The following is a 24,244-nucleotide window of genomic DNA, read 5'->3' as shown; positions in this document are numbered from 1 at the left end:
CGGAAAAGAAAGAAAAATGTACTACACACAAAAAACTTTATGGGGCTCGATTCCCAGTGTGAAATTATTGTTCCGAAGAATCCAAAGCGCCAATCCACCATAGTGTAAGTGAATTTTCCTGATCTTTAGATTTTTGGAGCCCGACCATGTTGTCTGCAGCTGAGTCATCCAAGCCAAGAGCTTCCTCGGCGCGTTCAGGGGAAGCGAAGTGAAATTGTCCACTCGCCGTGGCCACTATTGGTTTGGATGGGTGAAACGAGACGCCGTTGCAACAATCCCGATGTAGTGGAAACTATAAATAAAAAAAAAATAGTCACATCATTCATCCCTATCCCCGAACTTGCATAAAATAGCAATGACCTCGTGCACCCGAACTTACATTATACTGACGGTATGACCTACTGGCCGTCTCGATTTGCAGCAAATTCCAGGCGCGCACAGTTCCGTCTGTGTTACCAGTAATGAGCCATTCTCCAAACGGCGAACTGTCGAAATAGATGCGCTGGTTGGTATCGCAAATCCGATCGAGTACATGGTACGGCTGTGTTAATTTCCGAATGTCCCACATCATCAGTTTGCGATCCTTTCGGCCACCGGATACGAACAGATTCGTCCGGGGAATAAACGTGAGCAACGTAACTCCAGCATTGTGACTGCACTCTTGTGAGTTGTTTCCAACAGGAATGGTTTGATTAGTGTTGGTCACAAGAGCCGTAATTGAACGACTCCATGAACCGAAAATTAACAAATTTGGTAATGGTGAGCATACCGTCATACAAGAAGCAGTGACTTTGGTAGAAAAAGAGGATATTTCTCTTCCTGGTGTTTTCACGTCGAACACTTTGATACTTTTCTTATAGCCACCATATATACTCCCTCCGTCCAAAGACCAAGCAAGACTAAGGGCTGCTTCTACTTCATCTACCGAATTATACCCTTTGTAAGAACATCGGATCTTTCCCGTGTATGCATCCCACATCTGAATCGGTTCATGCTGTCTAGAGGCAATCCACACACTGGTCTCTGGCATGGAACTGTTCATCCCAGGATACCATTTGTAGTCGTATACCAAGGTTGATTCTCGCACGTGTACCGGAGCGTCGAGCAGCTGAACCGGGCGCTCTGTAGATATTTGTTGTGACGAGTACATATCCGAGGGAAGTTCAAACACATGCATCCCATCGTTGTTAACCGCTGCTAGGACGCATGTTCCATCTGGAGACCAGAGACATCCACGTACGTAATTTTGCTTTGTCGCTTTGTCCCAAGAACAACGACCAATCTCACAAATCGTCATAGTTTTCAAATACTCCTGTTCATAATCGGTTCGTTGAGGAACTTCAGAATATTCGACTTGCGTTTCAAGCGCACTGGTACACTGGTGTGTATCGGAAACATGATCGGCAAACATTGACTCAGGAGTTACATTATCACTAAGTTTTTCCGTATTGTCGGTTATCATCGGATCAACAGGATCAGGTTTTGCTTCTTCCAGAAGAGCTGCCTCATCCAGGTTAGATTCGGAATCTGATTCTATTTCCACATTGTTGAGCAATTTCTCTTCAATAGCATTTTCGGTGAGTTCTTCGATTGCCGGTGGTTCCTGATGCTCTACTCCATTATTTGCAATAATTGATTCACTTGCCTTTCTGCTGTCATTCAACTCAAAATGTTCCACTGTCTTAACTTTTGAAGATAGTTTTTCTGACTCCTTTAGAAGATAACTTTCGCTGTCTGTTGCTTCCTCCATGGGGTTCTCGTTTGTTTTATACAAATTATATCATGAAATTTTCATTACATAAAGCGCATCGAAACAACGAATTGTTAGAATTAGAAATGTTAAGTTATGAATTTTTATGTGGTTCTAATTATTATACAGAATTCATGCAACATCACGATGATTTAGATTTACTAATCATGTTATACCTATTTCGAACTGAAATAAATCGTGAATTTACGCATGATTTTGTTTACAAATTAACCGATTTGACACTCAGAAACATCAATGGAAAACGATTTCACAAACACACATACATTTGAAATAATAACAAAACCTGCGAAACTGACAGAAGTGACAAAAATATTTTTCACATCGTGTGCAGTTGCGTTCTGCTGCTGTTGGTTTCGTTGTTCCTAAAAAAACGAAAGCAGTGCTCATATCCTTATTTTAATTTTTATCACCGGATTGTGAGAAGTTTTTGATACAGAACAAGAAGAATGGCTTGCAGGATCTTGCACCTGTCGCGTGTTGCTTTGCGAGGCCAGCAGCAGTTGAAATTAATTGTCGCCGCACAAACCCGAACCCTGTCCACCGCTACCAAGGTAAGTATCTTTTATCGGCTAAGATAAATGCGAAAATTACATAATCTCATTGAAATTGAAAGCTAAATAATTTGATAAAGTGCAAATGCGAAACAAAATGATAATCGTGATTGTCGGTATAAGCAGAAAATTTTTAAACGGTATACATAATCGCGACTAGAGTCAAATTTATTCATTTTAATCAGAACAGTACTATTGTTGTGCCATCGTTTTCCTATCATGAATTACAGAACAATACAACTTTACCTTAATTCAGTAAATCAATCTATTTTGTTTAGAGTGCAGTTGGTGGTAATCGGTCGGTTGGATCGGTCATATCGTTTGGTACATCGTTAGTTTTCAGGAGTCGTTGATAACAGTGTTTTTTATGAAGCAAAATGAGTGACCCTAGTGAAAGAAATGGACACCAATATGAATGCTTGTTACCCGATAGATCTCCCAAAAGAAAGAAATGCAAGCCGGTTAGTGTTGATCATTGCTGGAAGAGAAGTTCAAAAACGAGCAATACATTCGTCTAGTGATAGATTGCACTTGCCTCCCAAATTCCCACGATTCAATGTGTGTATTCCGACATGAGACGATGTCGGGCAAGTGTTAATACACGCAACGAAACGTGTTGAAGGATATTCGCGTCCGTACCGGGACGAAGCCGATTTGGAAAATTTTGAATAGACCTTGATGCGTCATGGCAGATGCCGGATTACCATTTGAGCTATAAATCCTATACTAGTTGAATTATTAAAAAATATCGATAGAAGAATCTGTAAGGTTGTGCCAGTTGCTTATGTTGTTGCCCCAATGCTAAGATTATAAGTATTACATCTAGCCTACATACTCTCATAGTAACAGACCGGCGAATACTTCTTTGGGAGCCAAACGAACCGTCAAATTCATATGTTGTAGCATAGGTTGTAGGTTCGTTTGGCTCCCTAAGAAGTATTCGCCAGTCTGTTACTATGAGAGTCTGTAGTCTAGCATCGGTTTTCACTACTGAGTAAGGATGCCAGCTCATTTTTCCAATAATCTGTTCGATATAATAACCAGTGCAAAATCTGTGTCCGCTTCACATAAGAACCTTGTAGAAAGGTATAATTTTCGCGAGCATAGTCTCGACGCTATCAAGCGCACTGGCCGAAACATATTTTCATTGTATTCAGTCTGTGATCGCTTTCGGAAATCTGTGCAGTATATTGAAAATCTGTGAAACACAGATTATACAGTGAACCTGGCATCTCTGCTGCTAAGAGTTGTTCGCGGGAGGTCGGGTTCGAATGTTTAAAACATGTGCAGCTCAGCCATAGCCGAAGCAGAGAAAAAGTAAACGCCGGAGAGCTCGGATCGGTCGGATCGGCCTAATGCGGATAGCCGTTTACCGTGTTTACCCGATAATAACTTCTACGGCATGAAGTCACAGAGAACAGACATCCATTGTTATTGTCTTTTGTGAATTGAATTGCCTCCAACTCTTTATAAAACTGGATGTAAACAACATTATTCGTCTTATTGCATTGAAGTTAATGTCAAGATGCATTTGCTCCTTAAGCAAACCTTCAAGTTCTCGTATCGAAGGTCGAATTTTGCACCGCCTGAAGTCAACAACAATTGTATTCTTTCGTGTCGGCGGTAGCTTTTGTTCGTTTGGTTCACTCATTTCGAGATTGTTCTATTGTTCACTACACAATACTGTACTTGGTTTCTTCCGTCCCGAACGTAAGCGGTTTTGTTTTATCGACTGACTTGGATGAGATGTGAAAGCGAACTGTGTTCAAATAGTTGTCTTCAACCGAACCTAAGATTGTTAAAATCAGTTTCGCCGCTTCCGAGAAAATTGAGTGGATAGAAGAAGTGTAGACAGGTGCGCACACAGACATATTCCGAATATAGCCTACAAACTAAATAAGTTTTGAGTCAAATCTAGAAAAATTGTACCCTTTTTACATGTGCCATTTTAAACACACTTTACCCTATGAAAGCATGATGAAATTCAATAGCCACCTATGGGACTATGATATTTTTTATCTGAACCTAGGACTGTAAAAATCGGGTTAGCATCGTTATTATGATTGTGTTATAATACTGGTTAGTACAAGCTGAATAAAAGAGAATCTCAAGGATGGTAAAAACTACAAATGGTTCCATCTGCTATTTTTTCTGATAAGATGGAAAGATGGTGGCTTTGGTCATAATCTAAGGTTGTAAAAAAATAACCAATCACATTACGATACGTTACCTCTAAACAAACAGTAGCTGCCATTTTCAGATTCGATTTTATGACTTTTTACTTTCGTTGCGCTTTTATTTCTTATCATTTTCATATACAGAATTTTATCTTCCGATACAGATGTACGGATTTTGCTACTGAAAAATACAGATTGAAATGTGGCCACTCTGATCGCTATACGAAATTGAACAAGGCACGCTTTCTCGTTTTCATGTGCACCTCGTGCACTGCACAACCTGTCGAATTGAAGGAATAAACTGCGTCCCTCACCCCATCCAAATTCAATTGTTTTTTTTGAATCTTTAGTCATTCGATGAAAGCAGGTTGGATCGCACCGGAATTGCGTGTATTTACACGCATCTCATATACATCAGACATAAAATTTCAAGTATCTGTTGTCGCTGTGGTAGTATCTCTTCCGTGCACATGAATTACTGCACAGATTCAAGAAGAGAAAGAATTACTCATCTCAGGTCTGAGATTTGTTTGCTTAATAAAAAATCCCATCCGAAGGTTATCTCATTGTATTAAAAAATACAAGCGAATCTCCATTCCTCAATCTTTAGTTTTTACTTACTACGAACTGTTACATCTGCTATCATACCACATAGGCAGTGCACAATTAGTCAATTTTGTCACGAGGCGCCACTGGTTTTCTTCTTCCGTACCAGCACATACCGGTTTTGCAAGGTCATCGTGTATGTCATCTGACATGATTGTCGATTGATTTTCGTCTAAGATCGTCTATATTGTTTTTAAACTAGTGAGGCGTGTGAAAATTAGTTACAACAGAAATCCTACAGGAGTTATTAACTAATGATACCACGTAAAAAAAGCAAAGCCTTGGTATTACATTCCTGTAGTGGAATTTTACCATCTGTTTTAACAGACTTCGCATCCGATTTAGACTGTACAGAACCATTGCATGGCTGGTGCTACGATTCTACTGACACTACGAATCCTTCCAGGTCAGGGCTCGAACCTACGACAACTAGTTTGTAAGACCAGTACCTTATGCATTGAACCGCCAACCCGGGACGTATCAATGAGATTTTAAACATCATATTAAGCTGTGAGTTTTAGTCGATGAATAATTTATTTATTTATTTATTTATTTGTTTTGAATCATCGGACATTGCAGTCTAAATGATTTGAGTGGGAAAAAGCCCATTTGAGTTTACCAACACATCCAATGGCATAGTTCTCAAACAGGCATAAAAACCACTATCTTTTCAACTATACTAAAAATAATGACATAATACACATAACACTAATATAATTGTCGTTGATTAAAAGCAGAATACATACAAAAATTAAATAAAATAAAATATATCACAGAAGTTGTAGTCTGCGTATGATGGATGCAAATTTTTTTGATGAGTCGCCAAACTCGAAGACACTATCTACTTGTGAAAAAGTGCGTATCATAGAAGTAACTGGCTCGTGATATCCAAAACTTGTGCGATGAAATCTTGTCGATAGTAATGATACATCGCGAGTTCTCCTAGAGGTTCGTAGATCTATACGGGATAGCAGTTCGGGTACATCAATTTCACCATTCAGGATTTTCACTACTGTTACGGCTTGTTGTATACGACGACGACGTTCTAATGATTCAAGGTTTAGTAGCTGACAAAGATCTTTGTATGGTGGAAGGTTCTGCGGATCACGCCATGGTAGATTCTTGAGCGCTAATCGTATGAACCTTTTCTGAATTCTTTCAAGTTTCAAGCTCCAAGTTAGCTGATGTGGATTCCAAACTGGCGATGCAAACTCAAGTATTGGCCTGACTAAAGAGCAATAAAGTGATTTCAAACAATATGGGTCAGTAAAGTCGCGGGATATTTTTGAAATGAATCCCAGTTGCCTATACGCTTTTTTAGTTATGTTAGCTATATGAGAGTTAAAATTCAGTTTGTGGTCAAAAATAACGCCGAGATCGCTGATTTCACTGACTCTATGTAGGTTTATACCATCAATACTGTAACTGAAGATGATCGGATTGCTCTTCCTATGAAATGTCATTACGGAACATTTAGCGATGCTAATGATCAGCAGATTGGAGCGACACCACTCCACGAAACTATTTAATACGGTTTGTAATCGATAGCAGTCTTCAATCGACTTTACTACTAGATAGAGCTTGAGATCGTCAGCATATATAAGCTTGCATCCAGCACCCAAAACCGTAGCCACATCATTGAAAAAGAGAGTAAACAGCAGGGGACCCAGATTACTACCTTGTGGCACACCTGATCTATTGGTGAATGCGGACGATTCACAAGAACCTAATTTAACACGTATAATTCTTTGGGTGAGGTAAGATCGTAGCCTAGTAGTTAGCTGGTGTGTGGCGCCAAGTAAACTGAGCTTACGAAGAAGAACTTCGTGATCGATACGATCGAAGGCTGCTTTCAAATCAGTATATATAACGTCGACCTGTGCTTTCTCTTCTATATGGTTAATGCAAGTTGACGCAAATTGCAGTAGATTAGTTGAAACGGATCGGCCTGGCATAAATCCATGCTGGTCAGGTGAAATGTAACTAGTGGTTTGGCGGAGAATAAACTGGTAGACGATAATTTCGAATAATTTACTTCCGGCTGAAAGATTTGCAATTCCACGGTACTGCTGGACATTTCGTCGGTCTCCATTTAACACTGGAAACATGTAAGATTGTTTCCAAACTTCAGGAAACCTTGCCTCACTAAACGATCGATTGAAAATTTGAGATAAGGGTTCAGCTAAAGCGACAGCACAGCGGCAGTACACAACAGCCGGAATTCCATCTGGACCAGGAGAGAACGAGCTTTTAAGTTTTTTGATAGCATTAAGTACCATATCCGGTGACACATAAAAGGTACTCAAATCAGCAACATTATGCGGTACAGTAGCTAAGGCAGAAGTCAACTCAGACTCGGTAGCAGAGCAGGAAGCGAAAACAGAGGCAAAGTGATTCGCAAACAATTCACAAGCGGTCGCAGTTGAAGATGCAGTCACATCTTCAAAGTAGACATTAGGAGGTATTTTTGATGTTTTCCGTTTAGAGTTAACGTAATTCCAAAAGCCTTTAGGATTGTGTCGCAAGCCTGCTTGAACTCGCAGAACATAAGATCTGTAAAGGACAGCGTTAAGGTTCCGATAAGCAGTGCTGGCGGCATGAAAATCATGGGTAGTAACAGTCGAACGTCTACGGCGAAGTTTGCGCTGGCATGCATTTCGTTTTCGGCGCAATGAACGCAAAAGTGGCGTACTCCAAGGCGGGGAGTTCGGTCTACGTGTGACAGGAAGATTAGCTCCAAGCCAGTCTTGTAAAATACTACAAAACATAATATTATAGGATAGATGATAAGAAATATTATAGGAGCATGAAAATCAATGATTTTTGTCAATTTATATGAAGCTGCTCAAATCGATAAAAATGGTCAATTTGTAAATTTCAGGGATTTTTATGTAGTGTCACATGTTCTTTTTCGATGCACACCTTGTTAGATTTTACAACCGGTTGTTTGATTCGCAATAAAATTAATACTACACTTGGAAAAAGTATTGAATGTTGACGATAGACAAGTATTCCGGAAGTGTCGTGAATATAACGTACCCACGCATCACCTATTCATTGACTTCAAAGCGGTAAACGACACAATCGATCGAGAACAGCTATGGCAGATCATGCACGAATACGGTTTACCTGATAAACTAACGCGATTGGTCAAAGCAACGATGGATAGAGTGATGTACTACGTCCGAGTCTGGGAGCTCTCGCGTCCCTTCGAATTTCGCTCTCGAGTCCCTTCAAATCTCCCAAGTAATCATTGTTGTTACGGCAGCTTATCTGCGACTAGTTTTCAACAAGAAATTTTGAATGATTGTTTCTATCAACAATATAAAGCAGCATAGTATTTTAAACTAAAAACTTGATACGATGTACAAATTTTACAACGATTTTAAAACTTTCGAGCAAAATTTAATTTAATTTTCGTTAAGTGTTTTTTGATGCGTCTTCAATCAAAATCTGTTTATAAAGATGCAAAAAACAAACTATGAAATTACCCCCAGTGTTGGTGATTACCGAAAATTTGACAGAAACTGCTCGATATTTATCTATATTGTATACAACATTTTCAATCTGGTAGAAGATGCTACAAGAACTCGAGTCTCTCAATGCATGAACCGCGAGAGAATTTTTCTACATTTCTTCGCTCCACTTCATAATCTGAGTATTTCACGGCCCATAAAAAAATACAGTCTGATAATGATTGGTGCTGTGTGGAATTTACCAAGAGAGAATCGCAAGTTGACAGTTATCGCAGAAAATCGAATCGATGATTCGACTTGATGATTCTCATACTAGGTTGCAATATTTCATAACCCTTGTGTGGAGAATTCATATACATTTTCATAGACACAACTTATACAAAGGTTATATGCACATAGTTAGAATAAGCGGCAATAGTAAAATAATTCTATAGCAATTATCCACTGCCCATACAGAATCGGATCGCGAAACGAGAATAAGCGACCGTTTGTTGCTTCAGTGCGAATCCCCACAGCAGCGAGCTAACCTTTGATTCTCAGACAGGTCATGGAGAGAAATTCGCTCTCGCACTGGTGTCTATTCTATGTTAAATGAACCATGCCGGTTTTTTGTTGCTGCGATGATATCCGTCTCTTTTTTATGGCACTGATTGAATCGTGTGAAGAGTTGCTCGTGAGCGTTCTTTGATACGATAAAAGCCATCCTTGATTACCCCCCGTTGTAAATGCTCTAAATTAAATCATGTACACTAAACTCTTATTAGTTATTTGTTTAAATTCATTTATATGGAGAATTATAATTTCTTCGTATTTATGATAGTATGTAGAGAAAATATGACTTAAATAGCCACTTATTATATTTGTCAATATTAGTTTTTTAAAACGTAATATATTGTTTTATGTATAGTTCATACACTTCTTACGACTCCATAATGTGTTCACAATATTCAATCCAACGAAAAGTTTTCTACGATTCATTTTCGTTTACGTTTCGGAAGCTAACGGATAGCTACCTGAATCAATAAAGAAATTGTATGTTATAATCTTGTAATATCTATGTTACTGCTAAATTAATACACAGAAGCGATTTGCACATACGCTTCCGTGCTCATAACGGTTTCGCAACGTCAAATAAATTTATTTTTAACTAGTAGCTAAAACAACAACAACATAGCATATAGATTATAAATAATAATTGGTTCATTATAACAAAAAGATGTGATTGGAAAGTTAAAAAAACTATTGGGTAACTAATTATGTAATGATAAAATATTTCTGTCACATTAACCAGTATAACAGAGAAAACATGTTCGTGATTTTGTTTCCGTCAATTTCCGTCTAACTTCGAACAAAAGTTTTATTTGGAATGTTTTCTTCTTCCATGTTATTGATTGTCTGTCAGGATTATAAATTGAATGATAAAAAAATAAATAATCTAAAACTATTGCGCAAATCCGTTGATATTACAAAGTTAATAACAGACATAACATATATCGATATATTGAACACGTAGTAAAGAAACACTTGATATTAATATTTCAAACAATAAATTAAGATTTTTATCGGTAGCCGGCTACCCAGATCAACCTATATAACCAATTGATAATTTTAATAAGTAAATAAAATAATGAAATAATAAAGAATAATAAATAATAAATAATGGTTTTATAACAACTGTTTAGAATATGTCAATGCAATAAATCAACTATTTTGTCTAAATCCTATTCACTCGTTTATTTTGTAACACGTTATTTCATTTATAAAAAATAGGTAAGTTTTTATTCGTTACGCGAGAGTATTGCTAATCTTTCTTCATTTTACTCGAATAAGAGCTGTGAATCAAGACTTTCCGGGACTTCAATATAAGATATTGTTGGAACGTTCACTCGGGAAATCAGTGAGTTTAGTGGTGCATCCGAGGATCTTGAAACCGGAACATACTGAGTCGCGCGCGAATAATACCAATACTGAAATTTTTACTAATAAATATCCTTTTCCCGTGACACTTGTGGAGTGCGCAGTAGTATATACGGCCTCTAGTAACAACAAATGTTGGACTAACATTCCTTCCCATTCCTTAGGCGATCTACGTTCGGGCCTGGCCGGCGCCGGTACTGATCAATGAATTCTGGGATTACCAGAAGATGTACATTGAAGGATGATTTTCCAGTCCCAGGATGGATCATCTAGAAACTCCCTGTACAAATTCAGCTAATCCCGATCAGTAACGGAGTAGCAACCAGGGGTGGTCGCTCAAGCTTAGAACTAGTTGCGGATTGCTACTTTGGTTGTCATATCAGGCAAAAACTTTAAATTGTGAACTTACGCTTTTTCAGGCACTCCTCCGTCTTGTACATTTGGGAATCCATAGTCGGGTCTCTCATGTAAACTTTAGTTCTTTGTTCGCAGTTGTAAGTACCTTGTCAAATAAAAAGCTTTCTTGGGGTTTTGTCGTCTACAGCTTTATAGAACTTTTGTCTGGGAAGCATCTCATAATCCATCTTCACGTAGATTTTGTCATCGTAGAGGATGCATCCTTCGTATTTCGTAAGAACCTGTTTGTTGAACTCTCGGACACCTCATTGATGATTGCCCGAAAAGAGAGAAATCCTTCTGAAAGTGTTTCGGCTGGCACTAAATTTCTTAGCGATATCTTGTTTGAGAATTATTTGCGAGAAGAAAAACTATGTTTGAATATGTTCCACTGTTATAGTGGAACGAAATTCTTTATTGAATACTAACAAATAGCGGCGTCTAACTCAATCAAGGAGTTCCAATTTAAAAGCTTTGGCTACACCCCAACAGATCGAACCATTCAAAGTGACACTACAGGATTTATTTTGCATATTGTTTTTACTAATATCTCTATGCTCAATTATTTTTCCAGAGCGATAATCCATAAGATTTGATTAGACGAAGTCGTCAAATTGAATGATATGATCATTTGAATTTGAAAGTAATCGAGATGCTTTTTACTGTCCTGAACCAGTAATGTAGAAAACGAAAATGCTACTAAGTTATCAGTAAAATGGACGAACACCACAAACCGCTTAGTGAATTCATGAATCAGTACTTAGTGGTCGTACATTCGAATGGAAAGTAACATGCCTTGCCTGCCAGGCCTCTGCGGTTACATCACCACCAGAGCAAACCGGTATCAATCACATTCATCTGTTGTTTTTTCAATGTTTGTACTCCTTTATCTCTTACTCTCTCTCTTGCTGGCTAGACAGCCTAGCGAGATGACGGAGTAGCATTGCAGCGTCCGTTGGATTAATTTTGTTTCATCCAAGTCAGTCTCCAAATACATCCACCCAACACTGGCAGAGATTTGCTACATTCAGTATAATTACTTGTCACGAACAACTGGAATTGTTTGGAACGTTTGCGCAGTTCTTAGTCATCTTTGGTTCATTATCGTTGCGTTTCTGCGCTTCGGTGGTTTGTGTTTTTTTTCGGTTATTACCACTGATCGTAGTATTTTTCCCACAGCGGTCAAACTTTTTGGACATAAAACCAAACCATCCAACCTAGTAGTCAGACAGATTTAAATCAGAAGTGAAAGGAAGCGAAACTGTTTAAGGTCACCTTTGGTTGTTTGTGAATTGTTCAGTGGGCTTGTTTGTTTTTAATATGGTAATTATTTTGAGAAAAAGTGCGTGTAATGAAGTTTTTTTTTTCCATAAATACGTTTATTTCTTAAGGCAGTTTACATAAGTTTTTCTTCGCGTTGCATCACTATTACATAATATTCTTATCCTAATTTAATTCTAACATAGTCACAACGTTTTGAATTTATTAAAACATATTCTCTTATAGCTTAAATATCATCTTAGGTAACTCGTCATTAATTATGAAATCTACTCGGAAATATTATTTGAACCAAACGATTAACTTCTATAAATTATAAAATAAGCTGTTATTTTCAGACATTTGTTGATAATTTCATAAAGTATTTCGAGTTTGTTTGTATCATTACATAATTTCTATTCTAATTTAGCTATTGGTTGAACTCATGGTCGCAGCTGGAATCAGAACTAAGTCTTAAAAGGGGCCTTTAGTCTACCTTGGGTACGCAAAGAATTTATTAGTTGAGATCTGACATCACGATACTCCACGCATGTCCAAACGACATGATCAATATCCCGATAACCTTCTCCGCAAGCACAATGATTAGTCTCGGAGAGCCCAATTCGAAGGAGATGTGCATCTAACGTGTAGTGATTGGACATCACACGAATGAAATCCCTACTTACATCCAGTCCCCTGAACCATGCCTTTGTCGATATTTTGGAGCAATGAGCCGGGATCCAGACTATAGTGATTAGATAATTATTGTTCAATATGTCGTTCAGGCACTGTTTTATTTTGCCCAGGATAAACGGTTCAGTCTTGCCAGTCATGTTTGAGCGAATGGCTTCAATTGCACTCAGACTATCTGTGAAGAGGAAATAATGGTTTGGAGATAATGTGACGATTACACTCAAACTATAATGAACTGCTGCTAGCTCTGCTATATAAACAGATGCAGGTTCTTGAAGCCTAAATGAGGCCGAAACATTATTGTTGAACATACCAAACCCTGTCGCTTCTTCAATTCGCGATCCGTCCGTATAAAACATTTTCTCAGAGTCAATATGCCTGAACTTACTTGAAAATATTTTTGGGATTTCCGTCGAGCGTAGATGATCCGGGATTCCACGCACTTCACGCTGCATGGATGTATCGAAAAATAAAGTTGAGTCAGGGGCACTTAGGATGCTGACACGGATAGGAATATATCTTGAAGGGTTGATTTCCTGTGACATATGGTTAAAATATACTGTCATAAATTTTGTTTGAGATCGAAGCTCGACTAGTCGTTCGAAATTATTAATTACCATGGGATTCAGCACCTCACATCTTATTAGCAGGCGTGATGAAAGCTCCCAAAATCGATCTTTAAATGGAAGAGCTCCCGCCAGAACTTCAAGACTCATTGTATGTGTCGAATGCATGCAGCCTAATGCAATTCGCAAACAACGGTACTGAATTCGCTCAAGTTTGATAATATGAGAGTTTGCAGCGGAACGAAAACAAACGCATCCATATTCCATCACTGAAAGTATCGTTGTTTGATACAATTTTATTAGAACTTGCGGATGAGAACCCCACCAAGATCCTGTTATTGTTCGAAGAAAATTTACTCTTTGTTGGCATTTCGTTATCAGATACCTAATGTGTCCTCCCCACGTGCATTTGGAATCGAACCACACCCCGAGGTATTTAAAAGTTAAAACCTGTTGGATCATTCTTCCCATCATATGGAGCTGAAGCTGCGCGGGATCATGCTTTCTTGAAAAGACGACTAACTCTGTTTTCTCCGCAGAGAATTCGATACCAAGATGAACAGCCCAAACGGACAAGTTATCTAAGGTATCTTGCAATGGTTTATGCAGATCAATAGCTTTGGGCCCAGTAACTGAAACCACGCCATCATCTGCCAATTGTCTTAGTGTACATGGGGTTACTAGACAGCTGTCAATGTCATTCACGTAAAAATTATAGAGGAGCGGACTGAGGCATGAGCCTTGCGGGAGACCCATGTAGCTAATTCTGAATGTTGCCAAATCGCCATGTGAAAAATACATGCACTTCTCTGACAAAAGGTTGTGCAAATAATTATTTATAACCGCTGGAAGTCCATGTTGGCGCTCCTTGTCTGAAAGAACATCAATGGAAACTGAATCAAATGCTCCTTTAATGTCTAAAAATACAGATGCAATTTGTTGCTTTTGAGCGAAGGCAATTTGGATGTCAGACGAAAGTAATGCAAGGCAATCATTCGTCCCTTTATTTCTACGGAAGCCAAACTGAGTATCTGACAACAAATCGTTCGTCTCGACCCAAGTGTCGAGACGTCGTAGAATAATTTTTTCGAACAATTTTCTGATGCAGGACAACATCGCAATGGGTCTATATGAGTTGTGATTGGAAGCTGGTTTCCCCGGCTTTTGAATGGCAATAACTTTCACTTGTCTCCAGTCAGGTGGAACAATATTTTGCTCAAGAAACTTGTTGAACAATTCCAACAAACGTCTTTTTGCGAGGTCGGGCAGATTCTTCACCAAGTTGAATTTAATTCTGTCCAACCCAGGGGCGTTATTGTTACAAGACAAGAGTGCTATAGAAAATTCCATCATTGAAAATGGGTTATTAATAAAACCATTATTTGGAGGAGATTCCCGTATAATGCTTTGCGTAGGAACAGAATCTGGGCAAACTTCCCTAGCAAAGTCAAATATCCATCGGTTCGAGTATTCATCACTCTCATTGCCCACGTTACGATTCCTCATTCGTCTGGCCGTATTCCAAAGAGTGCTCATTGAGGTTTCTCTTGACAAACCTTCGACAAAATGTCTCCAATAGCTACATTTTTTGGCTCGAAGTATGCTCTTGTACTTGGTTTCTAAAACCATAAGTTTTTCAAAATTCTGAGGAATTCCTCCTCCCCGTTTTAGAAGCGTCTTGCAAGCATTTTGTTTTGCGAGTTTAGCCTCTGAGCACTCTTTGTCCCACCAGGGGTTGGGAGGCCTTCTGTTAGTCGTTGGCCCAGGAAAGCGTTTAGTTTGGGATTGTTCTGCGGCCTCCAGAATCGAACAAACGAGGAAGTCATATTCTTCAAGTGGAGGGAGCTCTTCCATTGAATTCAAAATACTAGAGATTCTACTTTGGTATGTAATCCAGTCGATATTTTTTGTCAAATCATATGGAATACTAGCTGAATTAGCAATACATTTGTTACAGCTAATTGAGATGATGATTGGTAAATGATCGCTACCGTGTAAATCAGGCAATATTTTCCAGGTGCAATCTAGTCGAATTGATGTTGAGCAAAGAGATATATCTAATGCACTTGGGCGTGCAGGAGGTCTTGGGATCCGTGTCATGCTACCCATATTTAATACCGTCATGCTAAAATTGTCACAAATGTTTTGTATTAAAGATGATCTGCTATCATTGTAAACGGAACCCCACATCATTCCGTGCGAATTTAAATCCCCCAGAATCAATCGTGGAGCAGGAAGGGCTTCAACCATTTCATTAAGCTGTCGCTGTCCAACTTGTGCTTTTGGAGGAATATAAACCAAAGCTATGCAAATATCTTTGCCTTTAATGTTTATTTGGCAAGCAACAACTTCTATACTAGAAGTTGAAGGGATGTTTAATCTATAAAAGGAACAGCATTTCTTAATTCCCAAAAGCACTCCACCATACGGAGAGTCTCTATCGAGACGTATAATGTTAAAATCATTAAAATTTAAAGCTATGTTTGAAGTAAGCCATGTTTCGCATAAAGCAAATACATCACATTTTTGACTATGCAATAAAATTTTTAATGAATCAAGTTTTGGCATGATGCTTCGACAATTCCACTGCAGGACAGTGATTGTATCATTTGCGGCGGGTGATAAATTATCCATCAAAAGATACAAAACCTGAGACAATTGGCAATTGAGCTGATAACTGCTTCAAAAAATTTCTAGCTATTGGAAGGAATGCCATTATGAGGGTCTTTAAGGGTTCAGATATATTGAATGCTGAGAAAATCCATTCAACAATTTCCGAAAACTTCAGTAATCCTGTTGGTGGCTGTGAAATGGAGCCCACAGGATTATTACCTTTTTCTGTGCTAGATCCTGGATTGGTTTGTGAATTTGACAAACCAGGAGGCACAGTCTTTGGTTTTGACTTTTTTTGTTTAACACGGGGATCTTTTTTTGAAGATGAAACTTTAGGTGTCTTTTTTGGTAATTTGGAAGAAGACTTCTTTCTCTTAACTGACCCTTGGGTAGTGATAAACGAATTACCTTCACTATTTTCGTCAGAGTCAGAGTCCTCTGGTTCCTCTAGATTTGAAAACCCGTACGTGTAATGAAGTGCCGAATGTGCTTTTATAATATTCTTTTAGCCAATATACCATATTTTAAATCTTTTAGTCATTTATCGCACAATTTGTGATACTTATTTTAGTTTGGACAAAACATATTTAATCGGTTTTCTCTTTGGTCGCAGGTTAGCCAAGGCTTCCGAACCGAGTCGGATACATTTGGAGAGCTGAAGGTGCCGAATGATAAGTATTATGGTGCCCAAACCGTTCGTTCCACAATGAACTTTCCCATTGGTGGACCCACCGAGAGAATGCCGGTAAGTAAATTGATCGTTTAGCTACTAGCTACTATTTCATGTGTACTTGATCATCATATTGAAGGTATCGCATAATTTCTCTTGTTGGTGTTTTCGCTTAATCCCAAACCAAATCCAGTTTCCACCCTAACTGCTGTCAAACCATTTGTTTGAAGCTAGTTTCGAACCTAGTTAAGCTAGTTTCGAACGTTAAGTTGTTGAACTAAGAATAAATATAGTCAGTTTTGAACCTGGTTGTTATATCAGGTTTGCTCAAACCCCCGTGAAAAGTGTTTGTTTGATGAAACTACCCTGGGTCAGCTTCAGTTTTCTTAAGGGAAAACGACATTGGTCAATAGCTTGATGAACAAACATAAAACATATGATATCCTTTCGAAATGTTCTGTTGTCGCTTCATACCCATGTTTTCATTCGTTAATGGTTATATGTAGATCATATGTCTATTGTGTAAGGGCTCTCCAAACCAAATTATGAGAAAGTCTCACATCTTCATCCTGATCAGATCCTATATAGCCTAACTGCAATCAATATTTAACTAGTTATGATCATGTCCGATGATGTTTGCAATATCGACTAACCCATCAATCACCGGAATCAATTCAGTACAGGGAGAAAATCACAGCGAGTTAACATTCTCTTCTGAGAACAATCAATGGACTGCGTCATTCTTTGTTTTGGCACTTCGAAATTCACGAAATCGTTCGTTAAAAATTACAATTTAAAATTTGAGCTACGCGGAAAGGTTTTTTCAAGCTGTTGTTATGTATCCTAAAGAACATTTGCGTTTGATTTTTTTTTTGCGAAAGCGGATGCGGATGCACGTGTTGTCTTTTTGAGCGTCACAAGTTTATAAAAGTAAGCCAATTAATCTACTATGCACATTCATTACTGGTTGATGGGCGATCAGCTTGCAAACAAACTGCTAGATGTGCGATCGTGCGATAGAAAAAATGCACATAGCTGAGCAGAAAAAACATCACTAACTCAGGATAGGCTAAAATATTCACTATACTGCAGACAATAAGAAACCGAAACATACCATAAAATTTTAAATATGATCAGTATTTAACGGTGAAAAGCGGCCCCCTGTCACGACACCATCTTGATGAGATCAAAATCGGAACTTCAAAATCAGCTAATTGCAACGTAAACAAACAATCAGTAATGCAATTATTTCACGGTTTACCTGGTTTAGTGCACGAAAATTAGTGAGTTTTGGGTCGACTCTCTCACAATAATTTGTCGGTTTAGCTAAAATACAGCAGACAGTGTTTTGGGACATCAAATGCAGGTAATTTTCACAATTTGAGAGTCGCGATGAGTATCAAAACATCGCAGTGTTTGGGGATCAAAACGCGAGGGGCTCAACGTAATCGGTGTACTTTCAAATGGCTGGTGCTCTCATACCGGTGTCAGGTGGCTGGTGAAAACAGATTGGAAAATTGACATATGAATTCAATTATGTAATGAAAACCGCGAAAATGTTACCGCAGAGACGGGACTCCAACCCATAACTAACTCCTAACCGGGGAAATTGTTTTACCAATTAAATTACCCTGCATATGAAAACACATGAAGAGAAAGTCCAATTGATTAGACGAAACCAAGCGTGCTTCGTTGTGTTTGGTCACCACGGCATTCACTCTACAGTCCTATATCCACGGAAACAAATTCAACAGAAACATATACATCGATTACGGGTCTATTTTTTCTCTTCTACTTCGCCGCCGAAACTTTAAAATTTTGTTATATAATTTTACCAACTGATTGATTAAAAAATACCGCTTGAATACAATAACCGATTTCTCCGTGTTTTTTTTTGTGTTGAACGGCACAATATTTAAAAAAAGGACAAGTCGACAACTGACAACTTTGATTGCATATAATTACGTTTTAAAGCATGCTTCTCAGTCTTGTACTCAAGTAAACAATTGAATTGAATTCCATAATGAAATCGAATGGTTTTCAGCCACAAGAATATCATATGCGAATCATAAGACCACGTTTTGAAGTCACGAAACTTGGAATTCCAATAAAAAGTCTTATGAAATTCATATGAAATTGTTAAGAACGCGGGCGGGTCATTTCGCCGAAAGTCGTTTCGCCGAATGCCATTTCACCGAAAGTAGTTTCGCCGAATAGATCTTTTCGTCGAAAGTCGTTTGGCCGAATGGGTCATTTCGCCGAAAGGGTCATGTCTCCTGCGTGTTATGTCTCTTGTATGTATAACTGACGTGGCACAGCCACATAATTGAAACCAAGATGGCTCGGCGGCACAAAGCCGCCGAGGCGACGTCAGCTGAATCGGCCGCCGACCCAGTCGGAAGCGGCAGCCTCTTGCATACAAACCTGTAACCGCCTCGTTTGCCCGGTCTACTCAAAGCTAGGTTTCTTTGCTTCAGCTAGATCCGAACGAGCGGTAGCGATGTCGGACAGTACACACAGAAAGAAATAATGAAATTTACACGAGATGTAAATCAATAGTAACATGGAATAGCCATGGGTTGAATCGAAATTTTGATTGAAAACCTTCATCGATGCAAAACTAAATTGAATTGCATTGAATTTTCAATGAATATAACTGTATCTTTCAATTAACGCTTATTTTGCGATCAAATTGTATTGAAACGTACAGAATTGTAAAGTAATTTTATGTTTAATTATCTGCTCCAAATATGTGCATGAAAATAGATGTAAATTCACAAAATATTTTTATCTGTGCATGAACCGAAACGATATTTTTTCATTTTCACTTAATAAACGGAAAATACCACATACACTTGCCTGGTAGATACATCTATGCAATTGCTTTGATGCTTAGTAGCTAATAGTCAACAAGTTTTCGTGGGAACTCCGTTCTTAGGTTCATGAAACAATCTTTATTCAAGAGTACAAGAATTAATCTTTATTCATGGAGTACAATTGTAGGAGCGTTAACGCTATCATCTTTCCTTTGTTTTTTTTTTAATCATTTCCAATTACGATTTTAGGATTTAGATTTCAGGATTCAGCGAAATGACCCTTTCGGCGAAATGGCTTTCAGCGAAACGGCTTTCGGCGAAATGACCCTGATCCGTTAAGAACTTTGTGCGAAATTTCTAAGGCAAACATATACTTTGGAACTCATAAGTTGTTCGTATGAAAACTACAATAGTGATAGATGAGATGTATATTGCAGAGTCATAAACATTATAATAGAGGTATATTTTTCAAATTATTCTTTTGAAATGGTGAAAGTTGTCAAAGTTCAAGAGAAAACGGCATCCAAGATGCTTCGAACTATTTGAAATTGCTTAAGATCATCAGCGAAAGAAAGATTCACATCGTTGAATATCAGGACGAAGATCAGAGGTCCAAGATGGCTACCTTATGGAATTTCAGATGCATGAATAAACTCTTTGGATACATATTCCATCATCTTGATTGCAAATCGATGATTATTGAGATACACATGAAACCAAAGCAGTATGTCAGAACCTAAACCCAATCTGTCCAACTTAGCGAAACGTACGGTAGAGGTAAGGTCCGTGGACGTGGACGGAAATATCGAAATCTTTTTCGTGGGATAAATTTCCTTGAAGATGACTCAACGAATTTCGCCAAAGTTAGGTTTATTTGAAAGCTACAATGGAAAATATTTCTGGTTCGGGAGCCGATAAATCCCAGTGTTTTCAATGCACCAACATTTTTCGGAGATGTCTTTACAGAAAAAAAGTTTTCGTGTGTTTTGTTCATACACGCAAATTCGAATTTTGATGACCCATTCCGTATCTACGCGTATTTCGTTTGTGTTATTCAGTTTTGTACACACAATTCACATTTCTTACCGATACTCCAGTATGCATACAATATCCTATTTCTTACCAACCGTATCCGAACCTTCAACCTTTGGAACCATCCAATTATACCCTTGGGACATAGTATGATATTGCACACATCTAACTATTTTTTCTATAGACGCTCCTATATAAAACACTAATAAGAGTAGAAAGATTATTTCACGCGTTTTTTTTTTTTGAGAACGGCCAATAAGCCATCCATCAACATTCACTTTGAAGAGTAATTTCGAATGACTCGGCACTCGCTGAGAGTAAGTCATAATAGTAAATGGCAGGAAAAAGTTTTCTCTTTCGTCTGGTCTTAAATTTAATACTCTATCTTTCATAGCTCGCTTGCAATTTCTTTCGTCAGTGGAAGTTGACAGGTTGCTTATTGGCCGTTCTCAAAAAAAACGCCTGATTTATACCCAATCAGTTACTCTTGCTCTTAAGACGTATTTTGATTTTGTCGAAGGATGACGTTTTTCATCTAGGGATATTGCGAGGAATGTTACAGACGGGTTTTATGAAAACCAGTTGACAAAAAGTCTGGATAAATTAAAGTCAATTTAGACACTTTTGCAATAAGATGTTAAGCCAAAATACTAGGTCTATGTTTGCAGGATTTTTTATAATTTTCGCATTTCAAATGAGTTATTAAATACAAATCAATTCACACCATCTCATTTTGCTACTAACGGAGAAGGCGATATCACCGAGTTGAAGCCGTATAGAAAAACGGGGAAGCATGAGATGGGAACTTTTGAGCCCTCACTTTTTGACGATCAATAATAATAACGTAAATGGTTTGGTTATAAAAGTTCCAAAGTTAACTTAATGTTTTTAGAAGATTTTCGATAAGCATTCGATTCCAATTTTCGTTGTTTACTACTAATGTTAAATATTCAGTAAAAGAGTTGCCTTTCTTTCGCAGCAACCAGTCATAACAGCGATGGGCATCTTGAAGAAAGCTGCCGCTCTCGTCAACAAAGAGTATGGGCTTGATTCGAAGATTGCGGATGCTATTGCTGAAGCCGCCGACGATGTGATTTCCGGTAAACTGTATGACGAACACTTCCCGCTAGTCATCTGGCAGACCGGCTCCGGCACTCAAACAAACATGAACGTAAACGAAGTCATCAGCAATCGGGCGATCGAACTGCTCGGAGGTACTCTGGGCTCTAAGACACCGGTGCATCCGAATGATCACGTCAACAAGTCACAGTCATCGAACGACACGTTCCCGACAGCGATTCACATCTCGGTTGCCCGCGAACTGACGGGCAATTTAAAACCAGCCATCAAAATTTTGCACGATGCTCTGAAGGCCAAATCGGATGAGTTCAAGGATATCATTAAGATTGGCCGTACGCACACTCAGGATGCCGTACCGCTTACTCTCGGTCAAGAATTCAGTGGCTATGTCCAGCAGATGGCTTTTGCTATGGAACGAATTGACGCATGTTTACCTCGAGTGTACATGTTGGCCTTGGGAGGTACTGCCGTTGGAACAGGATTGAACACTCGCATCGGATTTGCCGAAAAATGTGCTGCCAAGATTTCTGAGCTAACCGGACTGCCATTCGTCACTGCTCCGAATAAGTTTGAAGCATTAGCTGCTCGTGATGCAATGGTAGAAGTTTCGGGTTGCTTGAATACAATTGCCGTCAGTTGCATGAAAATTGCAAACGATATCCGATTCTTGGGATCGGGACCTCGATGTGGACTGGGTGAGCTGAGTCTACCAGAAAACGAACCTGGAAGTTCGATCATGCCGGGAAAGGTGAATCCGACTCAATGTGAGGCGATGACCATGGTGTGCGCTCAGGTCATGGGCAATAACGTGGCAGTTAGCGTTGGCGGATCCAATGGACATTTTGAATTGAATGTATTCAAACCGCTAGTCGTGTCTAATGTGCTCAGATCCATTCGATTGTTGTGTAAGTAGAAAATTATTTTATTAAAAATAAATAAACGAGTCCAACAGTTTGCTTTCCTTGCAGCGGACAGTGCACGTACTTTCAGCAAAAACTGTGTGGTTGGCATTGAAGCAAACCGAGCTAACATCGACAAAATCATGAACGAATCGCTGATGCTTGTGACGGCACTGAATCCACACATTGGTTACGATAAGGCTGCCAAGATCGCCAAGACGGCGCACAAGGAAGGCACCACACTGAAACAGGCAGCTCTCAAGCTGGGTTACCTTACGGAACAGCAATTCAGTGAATGGGTTCGTCCGGAAAATATGCTTGGACCGAAATAAACACCGATCTAGGTAAGATACATTTTGTATTAATTTGCATCTCTCAGAATAAAAAAAATGTTACTGTATGGTGAGAAGAAATTGATTGCGAGTCTGGTTGCGTTTTTTTTTCTCTCTGTGTTTGCCTCCAAAGTGCAACCCGATCAAAATTAAGTTTCTGAAATGAGGTGCAAATATACTTTTGTAAATTTGGTTGACACGCTTGTTGATGTCGTTTTTTTGATATAAATTACCGTTTTATAAATGATGACACGTCCCGAATAGAAAAAAAACTGCTGAATGTTTAATTCTGCGCTGGACTTTTTCACGCTACATACAATAATTCAATACTGTTTAAATATTTGGCTTATTTAAGTACAAGGAAAAGAGTAAAATCCTAATTGTAATGAATGCTTTTTTTCAATTTTACAAAAGCATCACTCGATCAAAATACAGAATGCTAAATTTCACATTCGATCGAAATAATCCGATTCGATCGAAATACGAATAAATGTGAATTTCTTTGACTAGGTAGAGTCCAGGTCAGGGCTGTCGAGAGAAAACTTGGCCCAGGGGGGACTATATGAAAAGTTTCTTAAACATTGGTGGGCATGGGAATTTCGTCGATTTAAAAGATTTTTAATTACATTCACTTGACCAAATAATTCACACGCCGCACGACATACCTTACTCTGGGGCGCCTTTTCAAAATTAGCCATACGGAAGAATAGGCAGAACTTAATCGTGAATATCTCGACTTGTATTAATGGCAGCAACACAATTCTCGCAATATTTTAATCAAAAATATGATTAGGAATTTAGGATAATGTTTTGAACAGTGTGAGACAACCACAAACAACTCTAAAATAAGTTTTTTTTTTTTAATTTGAAAACAACGCAGAAAACTCTACTTTCGCTTGAGTTTTTCGCGCAATTTTGAGGTAGTCAGGCACATATCTTCAACTGAACGTTATGAAAGGGAAACCGTGGTCGAAAATCGATCATTTCTTCTTGTGCGTTGGATGGAAGCAGACGTCAGGGCGAGAAGACGCATTCAAACAGCGACATCGGAGAGCGCACCTTCTGCGTGGTTAAAAATCTCAAACGCTCAGGTCGTAGTTCTCATTAGCGAGGAAAGAAATATTATTCCCGAGCAGATCATCGAGTCCCTTTCTGTGACAATCAAGGAGTTTCATCATAATCCAGCCGAAGGTATGACGTTCGACCGATGGTTTTCGAAGTATGAAGATTTATTCAGCGCAGACGGGAGAGAATTGGATGACGCAGCAAAAATTCGTTTACTGATGCGAAGTCTCAGCGATCCAGTTCATGAAAAGTTTTTAAACTATCTCCTGCCCCGACACCCACGAGAGTTTACGTTTGAAGAAGTTGTGAAGAAACTGAAAAGCGTTT

The 24,244-nt window shown here is 38.7% G+C and overlaps 2 protein-coding genes across 5 annotated transcripts; one reads left to right on the top strand and one right to left on the bottom strand.

Moving 5' to 3' along the window:
• Window positions 1–64: 64 nt before the first annotated feature.
• LOC131432559 (telomerase Cajal body protein 1 homolog) lies at window positions 65–11,546 on the bottom strand. Of its 3 annotated transcripts, XM_058598900.1 has the most exons (4): window positions 11,324–11,546; window positions 10,908–11,234; window positions 380–1,756; window positions 65–292 (listed from the first exon to the last, which is right to left on the bottom strand). In XM_058598900.1, the coding sequence occupies exons 3-4, from the start codon at window positions 1,748–1,750 to the stop codon at window positions 65–67; spliced, it is 1,599 nt and encodes a 532-aa protein (XP_058454883.1). In that variant the 5' UTR covers window positions 1,751–1,756; window positions 10,908–11,234; window positions 11,324–11,546. The 3 variants fall into 3 exon arrangements, with proteins under 3 accessions (XP_058454883.1, XP_058454882.1, XP_058454881.1); XM_058598899.1 differs by lacking the exons at window positions 10,908–11,234; window positions 11,324–11,546 and adding an exon at window positions 1,927–2,052; XM_058598898.1 differs by lacking the exons at window positions 10,908–11,234; window positions 11,324–11,546 and having other exon boundaries at window positions 380–2,052.
• LOC131432560 (fumarate hydratase, mitochondrial-like) lies at window positions 2,083–23,049 on the top strand. Of its 2 annotated transcripts, none has more exons than XM_058598901.1 (4): window positions 2,083–2,322; window positions 16,637–16,768; window positions 21,521–22,526; window positions 22,590–23,049. In XM_058598901.1, exons 1-4 carry the CDS (start codon window positions 2,218–2,220, stop codon window positions 22,850–22,852), a joined length of 1,506 nt encoding a protein of 501 aa, XP_058454884.1. In that variant the 5' UTR covers window positions 2,083–2,217; the 3' UTR covers window positions 22,853–23,049. The 2 variants fall into 2 exon arrangements, with proteins under 2 accessions (XP_058454884.1, XP_058454885.1); XM_058598902.1 differs by lacking the exon at window positions 2,083–2,322 and adding an exon at window positions 11,924–12,217.
• The last annotated feature ends 1,195 nt before the right edge of the window (window positions 23,050–24,244 follow it).

The sequence above is a fragment of the Malaya genurostris genome, chromosome 2 (genome assembly GCF_030247185.1).
Source record: "Malaya genurostris strain Urasoe2022 chromosome 2, Malgen_1.1, whole genome shotgun sequence".
Taxonomy (NCBI): Eukaryota; Metazoa; Arthropoda; class Insecta; order Diptera; family Culicidae; genus Malaya; species Malaya genurostris.
The sequence above is the reverse complement of the archived record's forward strand: the minus strand, read 5'-3'. Positions and strand labels throughout refer to the sequence as shown.